We start from the raw sequence: 14,255 nt of genomic DNA on the forward strand, positions 1-14,255 counted from the left end.
CCTCAGTGGGAAAAACTGTGGCTGTGATAAATAATACTGTAATGTCATTGGACTTCACTTTCCTTACTGTAAATGGGGTTGATTTTTGCTTCACTTATTTTATTAGAGAAATATAAGGTTAAAAAATTAGAAAGTAGATACAGTACTATTTTATTTCACCTTGAGAATTTCAAAAAGACCCCAGTTTTTTCCCTCTACAGCCTTGAAAACCATTACCTATCGCAGGGGTCAGCAAGCCTTTTCTCTGAAGGACCAGACAGTACATCTTTTAGGCTCTGTGGGCCATCTGGTCTCTGTCACAACTCTGCCATCAAAGCATGACAGCAGCTCTGGACAGTAGACAAGTGGGCATGGCTGTGTTCCGATAAAACTTTATTTACACAAACAGGCAGCAGGCCCTATTTGGCCCCGAGCCATAGTTTGCCAGCGCCTACTCTAGCTGAACATGGTGGCCGTGCTCTTGGGGTCCTGGCACTCCAGCCTCCGCTTTGGGCATGCAGCGTGGTGCAGGGCACCCAGCCTGGACCTGGGACCAGTGAGATGGGGCTCAGTCTCCCTGTCTATGCATAGAGCTGGGGGAAGAGCCTGGTGGGGGGCAGTATGTGCCGGAACTCTGCGTTAGGTCGTGGACCCGCCTCTACTTTCATTTGCCACGTTTCCTCCTTTTGTTTTGAAAACCGTCGCCTGCTGATTCTGCGTCTCTGTCTCTGTGAGGCAAGCGTGTGTGCCTCATGCCTCTTGAGAAGAACATATGCTGAGCACCTCCTGTGAGCGTCTTGGCACCAGATTCACAAGTGTGCGGACCTCTCGCCCTTGCTGTCTGCCCGGCACTGTCTCGGTTCCTCGTTAAGAGGGGGGAGAAGGGGAGGTCAGCTGGGGCCTTTGCTCAGACAGAAATCAATGAGTCTTCCGCTGATCTCTGCACAGAATGGACCTCGGTGGCCATGTAGATTGCTGATGGTATGCAGAGGTGACCCCAAGGGGGAAATGCTGTGTACTGTCTTGCTCCTTCTGACTGGTAACTTCCCCACCATCCTGGGAAGATGGGCTGTTGTCACTCGACCTCTCTGGCAAAACCCATTCTCCTTGTCAGGTGCCCATGGAGAGTCACGACTGTTGCAGGCTCATCTCCTAGGTGGCCGTGGCCAGCAGCCCCTGACTTGGAGCTCTCCTGGGGTCATGCCATTGGGTATGGCCCAGCTCAGCCCCCGGAGGACCTGCTGTGTATGTCCCAGGCTTGCGTCCCAGGCTCGTGTTGGGTGGGCGTACGGATGGCCCAGGCTTCCTCCGCCCTCGGAGAGTTGGTAATTTCAGCTCCAACTCTGGCCTATACCTCCCACATACACACACATAGAGAAGCCCTAGAGAGGACAGATAGAAGCAAGGATAGGAAAGCCACTGTGTGAGCCGTTGCCAACTTTGTTCCCATGGGTCAAGATAAAGAAATAACTTTTCCTCCAATGAGGCGCATGTTAAAAGGGGGGGGGGGTTGGTTAAAGCTCTCCCTCCTTCACCTAGCCAGGTGGTCAACTTCGCGCTCTAGGGACCAGGCAGACCATGTTGACGGATGTCGGGTGTCAGTGGCACTCGGGCACACCTTGGCCCTCTCCCCAGAATGGGCTAACAGCGTTTTCCGTCAGCATTTGTGTCCAAGGAGCAAATTGGATTGTCTGCCGCATGCCTTTTACCATGTGTATAATTAATGTAATTTTATATTCACTCAATTAAAGTGACACACCCAACAGGCAGATTACACAGGCCCCTAGTAATGCCGGTCGTCTGTCTCTGCTGCCAGTAGATGAAACCCATCCCCTCAGCCTTGCCAACCTAGGGGCCAGTGGCCCCATGAGTCAGGGAAGGTGTGCAGTGTTTTGTCTCTGAGCCACCTAAAACGTCAAGTCCCCTTCCCCAAAGGCCTTCTGTTGAGACAGAGCAAATTTAGCCAGTGGTAACCACGTAGCATTATTCTGCAGCTTGCAGGGTACTTGTATGGCTTCGGTATGAGGAACGTGTCACCTGAAACCCTCCCCCTTACAGATGAGCAGCCCAGGGCTCAGGGATACGAGGCACGGCTCTAGCCCGAGTGCCCTGGGCTCTGGGGGCCGACACTCTGGCCACTGGCCACAGCCCGGCTTCATTCGTGCTCTCTCCCAGGTTCCCCTCTGCACCCAGAAAGCCTGGGGCTAAGTCTCAGCTCTGTTTCTCAGCAGGTCCATGATTGCTAGACAGGGAAAGGCAGCTTTGCAGAGTGTGAGGTGGCACTGGGTGAAGGAGCGGTGAGTTTTGGAAACATTAAAGTTAGCACATGGTTTTTATTACTCTGTTCCTTTAAAGACATCAGTGCAGTGTTTGTTTGCTTATTTGCCTTTTAATTTTAAAGAGCTATCCTCTCTTACCTGCAAGAGTTTTTAGCTCAGAGGGCCAAATTGGTCACCTTCTTGGTACTAACTTTTCCTCCTGGTTCCTTGAACTCAAAGGTGTTAGTTATACCCCCCGCCCCCCCCCGGGGGCTGGCTGACTGTGGCTGTGGGGTCCGCCTGCTGGCCCAGCCTCGCTGCCCCGTTTGGGCCTTGCCCAGGATGTCCACGTGGGGTGGGTTGAGCAGCCTACGCAGCGTCTGCAGAAAAGACAGGGTCTGAAGAGGATGGAGCCGTGTTTCGGGGGTGCACCTTGACAGGGCTGAGGAGGGTGCTCCCGGCAGAGAGGGTCTAGCTTGCACTTTCCCCGGACACGGGCAGCGAGTGGCCACCGGAGCATGTGGCGCGGGACCACAGAAGACTGAGGACCTTGTGCGTGCCTGGTGCTGTCCGCTGCACCACCCCACTGCAATTCCCCTTGTCGTCCTTGTGAGGAAACTGGACTCACAGCGTGCCCTGCGGGGGCTGGGATCAGATGCCAGGTCCATGCAACCTGAAGCTTTCCTCCATCGTGCAACAAGCCCTTCGATCTCTCATGGATGACTTCAGGTGAAGTCCAGGGACTCCACCCGGAAGTGACCGGGAGGCATAGGTGGCTCCTGCTGATGCTTCTGAAATGCCTTTCTGCAGAGACCTTGGGTCGGCTGTGCTGTGGGAATGTTCTGCTCCCCACGACGTCCGTGATGGCAAAGGCTCTTCCACGGAACTGGCAGCATCCAGAGTTTAAGTGAAATGGCCCAGCGTTTGCTTTGATCACACCTGCGGCAGAGCCTCCCCACGCCCTCCCCGCAGTGGCTCTTAGAGGCTGCTGTGCGTACCACCACCCAACGCTGGCATTGCAGGAAGAATGAAAAGGAAGTGCAAGAGTTCTGTATCTCTGGTCAGAGATCCCGGGAACGTGTGAGACACAGTGGCAAGTCCCTTAATAGGGTCTGGGGCAGGATGAAGGCCCAGGCAGGAAGTGGGTACGTTTGCCGCTTCCTTTTTCCAGATTCAGTTGCAGGGTTTCCCGAGTTGGGGTCTCTGCCAGGTGCAGGCCTCCTTGCTGTCCCCCCATGGTAGGGGCAGAGCACTGCAGTGGAAAGAGCTCTGACCAGTCAGGGGGTCCCAGTTCTCATACCAGCTGCCTGTTGGCCCACGTTCTACAGCCACTCTGGGCCTCAGTTTACTTGCCCCCTTCTCTTGGAGCCCAAGGCATTTTAACTGACACTCGAGCCCATTTGTCACTATGTCCTCATAACTTCTTGCCAACTAGCGTGGGAGCCTCTAGGGCCAGATGAGTCTGATGCATCTCCGTGACCCACCCCCAGGAAATGGGGCTGGCCGGACGCCTGAGGTCAGCATCCAGAATATGTGTGTGTGGGTGAACGTGACTGCATGCGCCGACACATCCTTCAGCCTCGAGGATTTGTTCTTCCCTGGTCTTTGTGCTCCACGTGTGACACGGAGGCACCACTTCCAAGCTCCTTAGGATGGTGGGCAAGCTCAGACCCCCTGGAGCTCTGGAATCAGACTCTGCTGCTGTTTCCACTGCTGAACAGCTTTGCAAGTGGCTTCACCCTTTTGAGGTGTAAGTGGAGCCACTGATGGCCTTTCCTGTGAGGGGTCCAGGGTTACCTGAGCTAATACAGGTGAAGGCCAGCTCCCCCACGTGGCCTTGTGTGGCTTCGATTATTCCCATTTCACCGATGAGGGAAGTGTAGTCAGTGGCAGAGTCATGATTTGAACCGGGTTCTTTCAAACCCTGTTTGTTTACCTCCAGTGGACAGGAACATGATCACCATGAAGAGAGCCCTGGGCTGGGGTTAGGAGATGTGGTTTAGCCACCAGCGTGGTCTTGGGCAGGTCCTGCGTCTGTGCTGGACCTCTCTTTTCTCCCCTGTAAATGTAGGACGTTGGAAGAAGTGTTGATCTGTCAGGGCCACCCAACAAACAAGTGACTGCCAGCAGGTGCGGTTCTCGCCAAGTTTCCAGTGGGACCCCCCCCCCAACTCCAGTTTAGCCCAGTACTTTGTGCACCTCAGATGTCTGCTCCTACCCACCAGCTCCAGGAAGGCCCCTGGAGCCGTCCTATGTGGGAAAACTCATCAGTATTATCAGCGTTAGGACTCCCTCCCACCTTGATCCTTTCCACCTGCCTGCCAGATCTTTTCAGAATTTGGGGAAGAGAAAAGCCAACATGTCAACAAAGATCAAGATCCTTTTTTTGGTCTGCCTTCTCTGTAGCCTTTTGACCAAGTGAGTAATGAGTTGAAAAGACCATAAAGTCCATTTTCTCTATACCTATCTGTTAGTCTCTTTTTGAGCATGCAGGATGCGAGAGAAACACCTTTTATTGGCCCACTAAACCAAAAGGCAGCAAATTCCGTACCTCCTTGTGGAGATGGGAACACGTCTGTCATCCTCTTAACAGAAGCAAACATTTCAAACGCAGAACCTGTTCTCTGCTCCTAAGAACGTGCCAAGTGTGCGGGGTCCCTCCCTGTGCCGTTATATGCCGTCTTGAGGACAAAGTCCAGACGCAGATGTAGTGGCAGACAGCTGCACGCCGAGTGGAGGTAGCAGAGACACGGAGGATGGAGCTTTGGGTAGACATAGCGGACCACTGGGAATTGGTAGACTTCTGGCTCCATGGAAGAAAAGCTTTCTGGCTCGTAGAGCTCCCAGTAGTGCTGGGGGCCATGCGGTGCTGGGAAATACACAAGCAGAGCCTGGTCAACACCCCCCCTGGGGTGGGAGGGGAGCTCCGTGCCCTGGGGACGTGAACGCTGAGCATCTGTGTCCATCTTGAGATCATGGTGGGGTTTTCTGTTTGGGTAACTGGCTGGCCTGGGTGAGGGTTCTCTTGTCCTCAGTATTCCAGAGCCTGGCTCCAGGTCACAGGGGAGACTTCTGAGATGCTGCTCCTCCCTAGCTTAACAGCCTACTACTCCCCGCCTCTCCCCGCTTGCCAGAGAAGTTGCTGGGGCCCCACTGACCAGCCACATTCCCGGCTCTTAATACTCACTGGCCGTTTGTCTTGAGGCACCTGCTTTGAGGCAAACCTATGCCACATCTGCTCATTCAGGGACCAGTCACCAGAGTCCATCCAGAAGCTTCTGAGGGAGGTAGGGAGGTGAAGCACACATACCAGCCTGCCCTGTGAACCTCTGGGGGCCCGAGCAGCCATAATCCATGGCCAAGAGATGGCTTAGAATGGCCCTCCGAGACCCAGTTTCAAGAATTGGCCCTCAGCAAGGACTGCCATCGATTGAGGCCCCCTGTGGGTGTCACACACTCTTCGGTGCTTTGCATACATTTTCGGCAACCTGTCATCGAGTCAGCCTGCTTGCCTCCCCTGGCTAACGGGGGCACAGGTGTGGGGGACCTGCCCAGAGACACACTGCTCTCTCTGAAGGACTGTATGTTACCCGTGAGGGCCATGAGGGTTGGAGGGAGGAGGCGCTCCCTTCCTGCCAAGAGCTGGGAACTGACAGAAGGCCTTTTGCCCCCTCTTGGCAACTGGACCTCACCCTTGAACCCTTCTCTTCCGTTCTTTTTATTTTTCTTTTTTTGGGGGGTTGGCTTTGAATTATCTTATTTTGTTTACATTGCACCCAAGTTTCATGGTACAAAAGACTTGCAGGTGCAAATATGTCCCGCCTTCATTAACTTCCCCTCCCTTTTTAATTTATGTGATTTCAATTTTCCTTCCCTGTACTGTTAATTAGGGGACCCTCTAATCAGTGCCATTATCACAGTGGTATTCATGTTTAGGAAAGCCGCTAAACAAATGCTTGCAAAATTGCTAAATGGCTAATTAATGTCTGTTAATTAAGAAAATTGCTCATGGTAACAAACCATGCCGTTGCTGGCAGCCGCTAGAAAGACACACACTTGTTGAAATTAGTAGCGTGGCAGGTAGGGGAACATCTGCTCCGCGGAGCTCTCCGGAAGTGAGCAGCCCCTCGCTTGGCCAGGAAACTCCAGGCCTGTCCTCGGTGGCGCCCCCGGGTTCCTGTATGCCTCCTGCAGTCTTTTTCTGCACACCTCTTCTCTGCGTCCCCTGGCCCTGCTGGCTGGTACCAGCCCCTCCACCCGTCCCCAGCCCCAGCCTGGTTTCCTGAGCGGGTGGGAGGCTGGGCAGCCTGGCTTTCAGGGAAGAGACTGTTGAAGAAAATCCTACCTGCATCTCAGAGATTCTCTCTCCCTCTCTTCTTTAATGTAAACCCCCCCCCCCCATTCCCCCTGCCGGTGTTGAATTTTTCTCAAAATATTCCGAGAGTATTGGGTGGAGAAGAGACAAGTAGGGTATGCTTCTCATCACCAGCACCAGAGTCCAGCTCTGAATGTTCTGAGCAGGCAGGAAGGAGCCTCCAAGATGAGTTTTTTGTGCTTTGTGATGGACCCGCAGGAGGAGATACATTGGACGTTTATACACACACGTGTGTATAAATGTAAAAAGCAGTTCGTGAAAAATACTTGACTTTGTATACACAGAGTTGTTCGATATTTTCTATTATTTTATTCTGTTCCAGATATTTAGGAAACAATGGTTGTAACCCACTAAATTGATTTCACCACTCATTAATGGGTTGCAGCCCACAGTTTGACCAACCCCGTGGTTTAAATGAATTCATCTCCTCATCTCTTCTGGGGGGAGTCGAGGTCAGCATAGCCCAAGGCTTCCGGGGTCAGCTCGGAACCATAGGTGGCTCACTGCCCTCTAGACCAGAAAGCCCAGCCCGTCCACCCATCAGGGACCTCCAGCCCCATCCCGCTGCTCCTCTGCCCATGTCTGCTTCAGCTCAGGGCTGCAGTGGTCAGGGTGAGCCTTGGGCCCATCAGGCTTCACATCCTGGCTCTGCTACCTACCAGTTGTGTGGCTGTGGCCAAATCCCTTCGTCCCTTGAGACCCAGTTTTCTCGTTGGTAAAAAGAAGAATGAAAGCCCCGACCTCATGGGGCCATTTCCAAGTGAAGGTGAATTAACAGTGCCCTGGTCCGTCCTGTCGTTCCCTCGTCTGTTCGGGCTCTGACTCCTCTATCTATTCTCGTGCATCCATTAGGCCTCCTTCCCTCTGTAGACTGGCCTAGGAACCTGCACCCTGTCTCTGTGCCCCCCTCCCCCCCAGACCGGGAGCTCCCCCAGGGCAGGGCCTCACCGGTTCGTCCCCACTCCCTTGCACGCTTTGCAGAGGGGTCTGCTCGCTGCGCATCACTGCGCTCTCTGAGCCCGTCACAACCAGCGTATTTAACATGGCAAACTCCGCTCCATCCGTAGCCTGCGCCCGGGCCCCTGCTCCTGCGTGCTTTGACAAAGGAGCTGGGTTTTATCTTCCACCCCTGGAACACCCCCCACCCCCCCGTGAGTGTGTTCATCGGCTTCTCTCCCTCCCGCTCGCCACGTACACCGTGGGGCCTGCGACCTAAGCAGCCGCTCTCACCTCCCCGCCAACCAGAGCCCGCCGCCCGCACGCCCGCCGCCTGCCCTTCGTTTTGGTTTAATTTTTGTTCTTTTAAGCTTCTGCGCTTCTCCATGTGCTGTGATCTATAACCTGCCTCTGCTGTCTGGCCTCACAGGGTCCTCCGGGGTCACAGCCCTCGCCGCACGCACAGCCTCCACCTCACAATCCCAGCAGCATGATGGGACCCCACAGTCAGGTAAAAGCGCTGTGGCTCGCCCGCCCGCCGGGGGGCGCGGGGCACAAGGAGGACAGAGCCAGCAGAGGAAAAACAAAAATCAAAATGTGCTCTAGCCATTGCTTTCGAGTCTTGACTGACGAACGAAATTTTAAAAACAATAATAATAAAAAAATAAAAATCTCCCCCCCCTAAAAGATAGTCTTCGTTCCTTGGACATCACACCCAGCTTGGATATGAAACCAAAAGAAAATCTATTTCTGTGACCTTGTCAGCGGCCTTTGCGTTTTTGTTTTTTCCTCTCTCACTTTTGATTTGGTTTTTGAGTTTGGTTAACCATTTGTTTGTAACCGAAGCTGCATCCCTAGCCTTTTCTGTGTGCACTCTCGCTGCTGAGAAAGCTTTCCTGCCCATTGCCCTGCACAAGTTAGGGAGCCCGCTGTCCCCTGACCGTTCTCATTGTGTTCCCCCGCCTTAAATCCTCGCTCCCCTTTCCCACCCCCTTTGTCAGTGGTTTCTGTGTGTGTGTGTGTGCGCGTGTGTGTGTCCAGCTTTGTCTGCACACCCTGGGAATTTTATGTATAAGTCCCTTTCTGATTTCATTTGCCCTTACCGAGAGCGGCGGTTTCCTCCTTTGCCCCACACTGATGTACCTGCTCTTCCGCGTCCTGTGCAAAGCCCCAGCCACGCTATCCTGCCACCCAGAGTAGATCTCCGTGAGCGGATGCGGAGTCAGGAGGCACCTATGCCATGCACGTCGTTTGTTCCCTCTGCCCAAAGAAGTTTTGCCCAGAGGGAAGAGGCCACCGGGGAGAAAGAGAGTTTAAAAGATCACTAGTTGTAACAAAACTGGACTTTGTGGAGTGGAGCGCATTTGTGTTTGGCCCTGTGCGGTAGTGCAGGCTGTCATTGAACTAATTCCCTGTAATTGCAGCCTTTTATGTCACCGCGATACGCAGGCGGCCCCAGGCCCCCGATCAGAATGGGAAACCAGGTACTGTATCTTTTCATGTTCTCTCTCCCCTCACTCAGCCACCCTTGACCTCAGTTGGACTTTGACCCAAATCAGAATTTGGGGGAAGGGTCGGGAGATGGAGGGACAAGTTTCAATGCAGGAGGTAGCTTCCAAGCAGGTCCCCAGAGAGGGCCCTGTGTCCACTTTGTGTCCGTGGTACAGCTCCCCACTCGCAGCATTTCATTTGCCTCTCCTGGTGGGCTTTGGGCAGCCGGTTCTGGAGCTCAGGGGGCAGCCCCAGAAGCAGCCATGTTTGGGAATGCAGGGTTTCAGCTATTCTAGAGAAGGTGGTAATGCCCCTGCCCCTCCCTTCCAGCCCCTTCTTGGAAAAGGGTCTTCCTCCTTAATGAAGTTAATTGACAACGTGCATTTTTTCCTGGAAGCTTTTGAGAATTGCCAAGGCTGGTAAATATAATCCTGCTATTAAGGGGAGAAATGGCCCGTAGGAATGCTTAGATCAGGAGCCTGGATGCAGCGGAGCAGGACATTTGTGAGGTTTTAAGCAATGTCTGCCTGTTTCCCAGACCCAACTCAAAACAAGAAAGGATTTGTTCGTGTAATTAGAAAAGTGGTCTGCTTATGGGAGGGCTTCTCAGCCTGGGGTTGTGTGCCTTATGCTGGGCCATTAGGGTTGGCAGTTCTAGGTGGTCTGGAGAAATCGGCCCCCGTGCCACCCTCCCTAGTTCAGCTCATCCCGGGGTGGGAGGGGAGCTGGAGAGGTAAAGATAAAATACCTTTTGAGGATTGACAGATTTAAAAGAAACTTAAAAGAAACATCAGTGGGATTTCTTTTCATGCTGAAATATTTTTTACGTGTGACTCTTAGAGTGACCTTACAAATGCCCTTCAAAAGATTTGACCACATCACCAGCACATCCAGCCCCTACAGCCTTTGGAACTTGGGAGTTCAGTTACCCACTGGAGGGGCGCTATTTTTACTGTTACTCAAGGCTCTGCAAGAAAGCCCCTGAGTGCGGTGGTGGAGGCTGAGGAGAGATGCTTGTAATCAGGGGCCTCCAGGTTTACGGCTGAATTGCTTATCAGGTTTCCAATTATCTTTTTCCCCTCCAAACATCTTTTGTTTCCTCTTTCTCTGACATGAAGGGGAGATGTAGACAGGAATTAGAGACCCAACTTTTGAGCAAGTGGGACACTTGGGTGTACCTCAGATGAGGAAACAGGTCAGAGTGAAGAAGTGACTTCCCAGAGTCTTCCAGTGAGCTGGGATTAGGTTGGTCTGCAGCTCCTAGCCCAGTGCTGTTTCCTCTGCACCTCGCCCAATTCATTTAGCTTTCAGGGGTGTAAAAGTGCTGCCCCAGTCACCAAGTGGGCCTCCTCTGCCATCATGTGCATGGGCCCGAGCAGCGCCGTACCGCCCCACCCCCACCCCCACCCCAGCACATCCAGAGGAGGCTCTCCTTGGCCAGAACTGGCCTCCGCCCCATGGAGAGAACAGATGCTTCCTTATCATAATTGTGGCCTTTCCTCCAGCAATTAAGGGACACGAGAGGAAACATGTATGTTTCTATTTATCAATTAAGCATGAGCAAGTACCCAAGAGAGCAAATGGAGGATAAATCCGTCATCTGCACCTCGCATTACAAACCAATTGTCCCAACCTTCCCGCCACCCCCCATCGGAAATCTACACTGATTTTCCGGTTTCCTGTGGGCTCAAGAAGGGTTTGCCCTCCGAGGAGGGACGTACCCCTGTCACAGGTGTTGCACCTGGGTTTCGTGGAGAGTGCCTCGCTTGGGGCTGCAGGTTGAACAGGAGCCTCTGTGCCACCCCAGTGAGCCCTCCCCTGTGGCAGGTGGAGGAAGCAGAGGCAGCGGGACTTGGTCAGGTACATGTGATCTCCTATGTTAGGGCAATGAGAAGGGCATGCAAGGGGACAAGAAGCCAAGGATTGATGACCTATCCTTACAAGCCCACTCTCCTAGCTGCCTTCCTGGCTACAGGTTCGGGGTTGTGTATAGAGAGAGCACTGGTGTTTTTTCAAGCAAGAGCGGGTGGGTGGGTGGTGGTCATTGGGGTTCAGCTGGGCTTAGGAAGACTGAGATCGGATGTGTCAGGCAGCCCTCCCATACATGTCCCAGAGGAGTCCCCGCTGGCCCGGTGGCCGACTGGGGCAGGCCAGCTGAGTGACCGTGCACACGCTGCTGGGATTTGTGTATTCCCCGGGCAGACACTTGCTTCCTGTCCCTGCCCCGCGGTGCTGTACGAGAGGCACTGGCCTACTTCTAGGAGCCCGGATGACCACCCCGGAGCGGCACTTTCCCTAGCAGGCTCCGAGAGTGTGTGCTCAGCATGTGCTTACAGTCCCATATATGAGCTGTTACTTTTCTTCCTTCTTACATTTGAAGGCTTCGGCCTTCTTGTGTGAGACCCTTTTATTTCAGTCATTGCACATCACCCTTCTCTTGGAGAGGAGGCTAGACTGCCCTGTCCTCAGTTCAGGGTCCACCCCAGTGAGAGGAGGAGGAGGGAAATGACGCTCAGGCTCCCGTCGAGCCTCTGGGCAGCCCTTCTCTGCTCCTGAGTCCTGACACGGCAGGATCAGGGGAGCCCAAGGAGGAACTTCCTTTGAGAATTGCTGGTGTTGACACTGGGCTACCTGGTGAGGGAGCGATTGCCCGGCCCCCATGGCTGCTCCATCAAGGTTAGGTGGGGGCATTCTATGACCTGGAGGGTGCCCCGTCTACCTCAGCATCCTGGGGTCCCCCAAACCAGACAGCCTCAGAGGCAAGCAGGTCTCTGTCCTCTCAGAGTCCTGTAACTGGGGTCTAGAAATAGCCCAAACCCCAAAGTGGGGCAGGCACAAAACCAGTCAAATGATTGAGAGCTTGGGAACCGGGGGAAAGGAAGTAGGGCTGGGAGAGAATGAGAGGTCGGAAGAGCTGAAATCCCAGGGGTAGAGAGACAGGCAATGGAGACAGCAGGCAATCCCAGGTTTGTATGGCCTCCCGCAAGCACCCCCACCCACTAGACAGACACACACACACACACACACACACACACACACACACACACACACACCTTTCTGAAGCTTGGGAAAACAGCGAGAGCTTGCCCCTTTGTTTACCACCACCTCACCCACAACTGGTTTAGAGCTTGTTCTTGGGCCAAAGGCACCCATTTCCCCACTCAGACATCCTCCGGCAGTGGTGAGGGCTGAGGCTGGAGGGGACAGGTGTCCCTATCCCAGATGCTAACCCAGAGAAGCATTGGCACGTGCAGATGGGAAAAGGTGGTCAGCGTTCACAGAGGCTTTCCTCTCAAAGGCAAGGGCCTGTGTTTAGTCCTGAGGCAGAGGCTTCTAGAAGCAGACTTTTCCTTCCAGCTCTGCTTCCCTTTTTATTTTCTTCCCAATTGCAGCTGAAATAACTCCAGTCCCAAGTAAATCACTTGTAACAGGTTTTCACAGCAAGCATGCCAAGCATTCGCTTGGGAAACCCGTGGCACCCTGTCCTCACCTTCTTAACAGTAATCACACCGACACCTGCCACTTGCACCAGGCTTTGGGGAGCAGGCTCTCATTCAGCATCCTGCTCGCCCCTCTCTGGGAGGCCTCCTCTACCCCCCCTGGGGTCGGAAGGGGACATTTCACGTGCTGGGTAAAGGCAGGGAGTTGGGAGCCTGAGTGCTCCTGCTGGCTCTGCCAGTTGATGACTGGGGGCAGTTGGGCCTGTGGACCTCAGTTTCCCCTTCCAAATCTCAAAGGCTGCCTCTGCCTTTGCTCCCTTCTTAGTGTTAGGATTTTTAGCTGGTGGCTCTCTCGGTCCCCACACTTTGGGGGAGGGGGTGGGTGAGTTACATCTCTATGGGGTGAAAGAAAGACAGGGTTTGGCTTAAACCATGGTGGCTGGGGTTCGGGAGGTGAGGATGGGAGGCATGTGGCCGTGGAGGGGTGTATGGCAGGCGGTGCGGCCAGGGTGAGGCTGAGCTCCGGCAGGAACACAGACACGTGGAGACAGCAGGGTGTGATGGTTCCTGTCCCACCCACGCTGCACCTTCTACTGACGCCAGCTCTAGCCACCTGCTGCTCCTGGAGATCCCCCCGCCCAGCCCCAGCCAGCAGGTCAGGGAGGCCGTGGGTAGCCCCAGACGGGCAGTGGAGAACTGGGGCAGGCTGGCACATCTCCCTCCATCCCCCAGCCGCTCAGCACAGGCCTCACATCTCTTTCAGCCTCCAGGAGGAGTTCCTGGGACCCAGCCACTGCTGCCCAATTCCATGGATCCCACCCGACAACAAGGTAGAGAGAGCCGGGCGGGGCGGCCCACGGCCTGGGGAATCTCTGCTGTCTGCCCCTGCCACCTCATGGTTTATCTCCTCTCTCATGCAGGGCACCCCAACATGGGAGGATCAATGCAGAGAATGAACCCTCCCCGAGGCATGGGACCCATGGGGCCTGGCCCACAGGTAACCACCTGTCTGTCTGTCCATCTCCCTGGCCATCTGTGTGCACCCGCCTACTCTCCTCTTTCCACAGTCTGTCAGTCCTTCCACGTCCCTCAGCTCACAGGGGTGAGGGGAGAGGACATGGCCAGGTTCCCAGCTGCCCTCTCTGTCCATGGCTGGGCTGGCCCCACACGCAGACAGGAGCAGCCCCTCCTTGGCAGGCGGCAGGCCGAGTTGAGGGGCCCCCAGGGAGCTGCAGGAGAGGGACAGCCGGGAGCCTTCTGGTTGGCAGATCCTCCCTTGGGGGAGGGAGTTGAGGAATTTGGAAGGTGGAGGGTCTGGTCCCCGAGCAGCAGTGTGGGTCCTCCGGGAATCCCAAAGCCTCCTACCCTGGGTAGGTGAACTTGAGCTAGCTCAGGGTCATGGTTTGTTATGACCCAGAAGTGGGACAAATGAGTGGCAGTCTTAGCTCTGCCTGCAACACACCATTTGTCCTTGGGTGAATCATCTGACCTCAGTGGGCCCCGGCAGGCCTCAGTTCCCGACCGGTGCAGTACGAGGGGAGGAGTGTATCTATACCCATGGCTCTCAGCGATGCTATCCCAGCTGAGAGGAGGCCAGGCCAGCCAGGGCCCCTAAGACCCACTTCAACCCAGAGCTTCTACTGGTTTCATGGACCAGGCTCATAGGTAAGATTTCTTCTGACCAGAGGGGTTCCATTGTCATAAAGGACACCTCAGAAACCGCTGGAAGAACTTCTGTCAAGTGCCCGGTCTACTTCTTTACAATTACAGCCCAGT

At 54.4% G+C, this 14,255-nt stretch overlaps 1 protein-coding gene across 7 annotated transcripts in view; it reads left to right on the plus strand.

Moving 5' to 3' along the window:
• Positions 1-14,255, plus strand: part of SSBP3 (single stranded DNA binding protein 3) — a 164,064-nt gene that overhangs the window by 130,914 nt on the left and 18,895 nt on the right. For 5 of the 7 annotated variants that reach the window (XM_047082951.1, XM_047082955.1, XM_047082956.1 and 2 more), the window contains 4 exons: positions 7,979-8,059; positions 8,973-9,032; positions 13,243-13,309; positions 13,400-13,476. In XM_047082951.1, coding sequence (XP_046938907.1) covers positions 7,979-8,059; positions 8,973-9,032; positions 13,243-13,309; positions 13,400-13,476 — 285 coding nt within the window. The remainder of the gene's footprint in view (positions 1-7,978; positions 8,060-8,972; positions 9,033-13,242; positions 13,310-13,399; positions 13,477-14,255) is intronic. The other 2 variants (XM_047082952.1, XM_047082953.1) reach the window with 2 other exon arrangements.

This window comes from Lynx rufus, unplaced genomic scaffold, assembly GCF_022079265.1.
Source record: "Lynx rufus isolate CCGP_SWC_20201006 ecotype Redwood Valley unplaced genomic scaffold, mLynRuf1.p SCAF_2, whole genome shotgun sequence".
NCBI classification, from domain to species: Eukaryota; Metazoa; Chordata; class Mammalia; order Carnivora; family Felidae; genus Lynx; species Lynx rufus.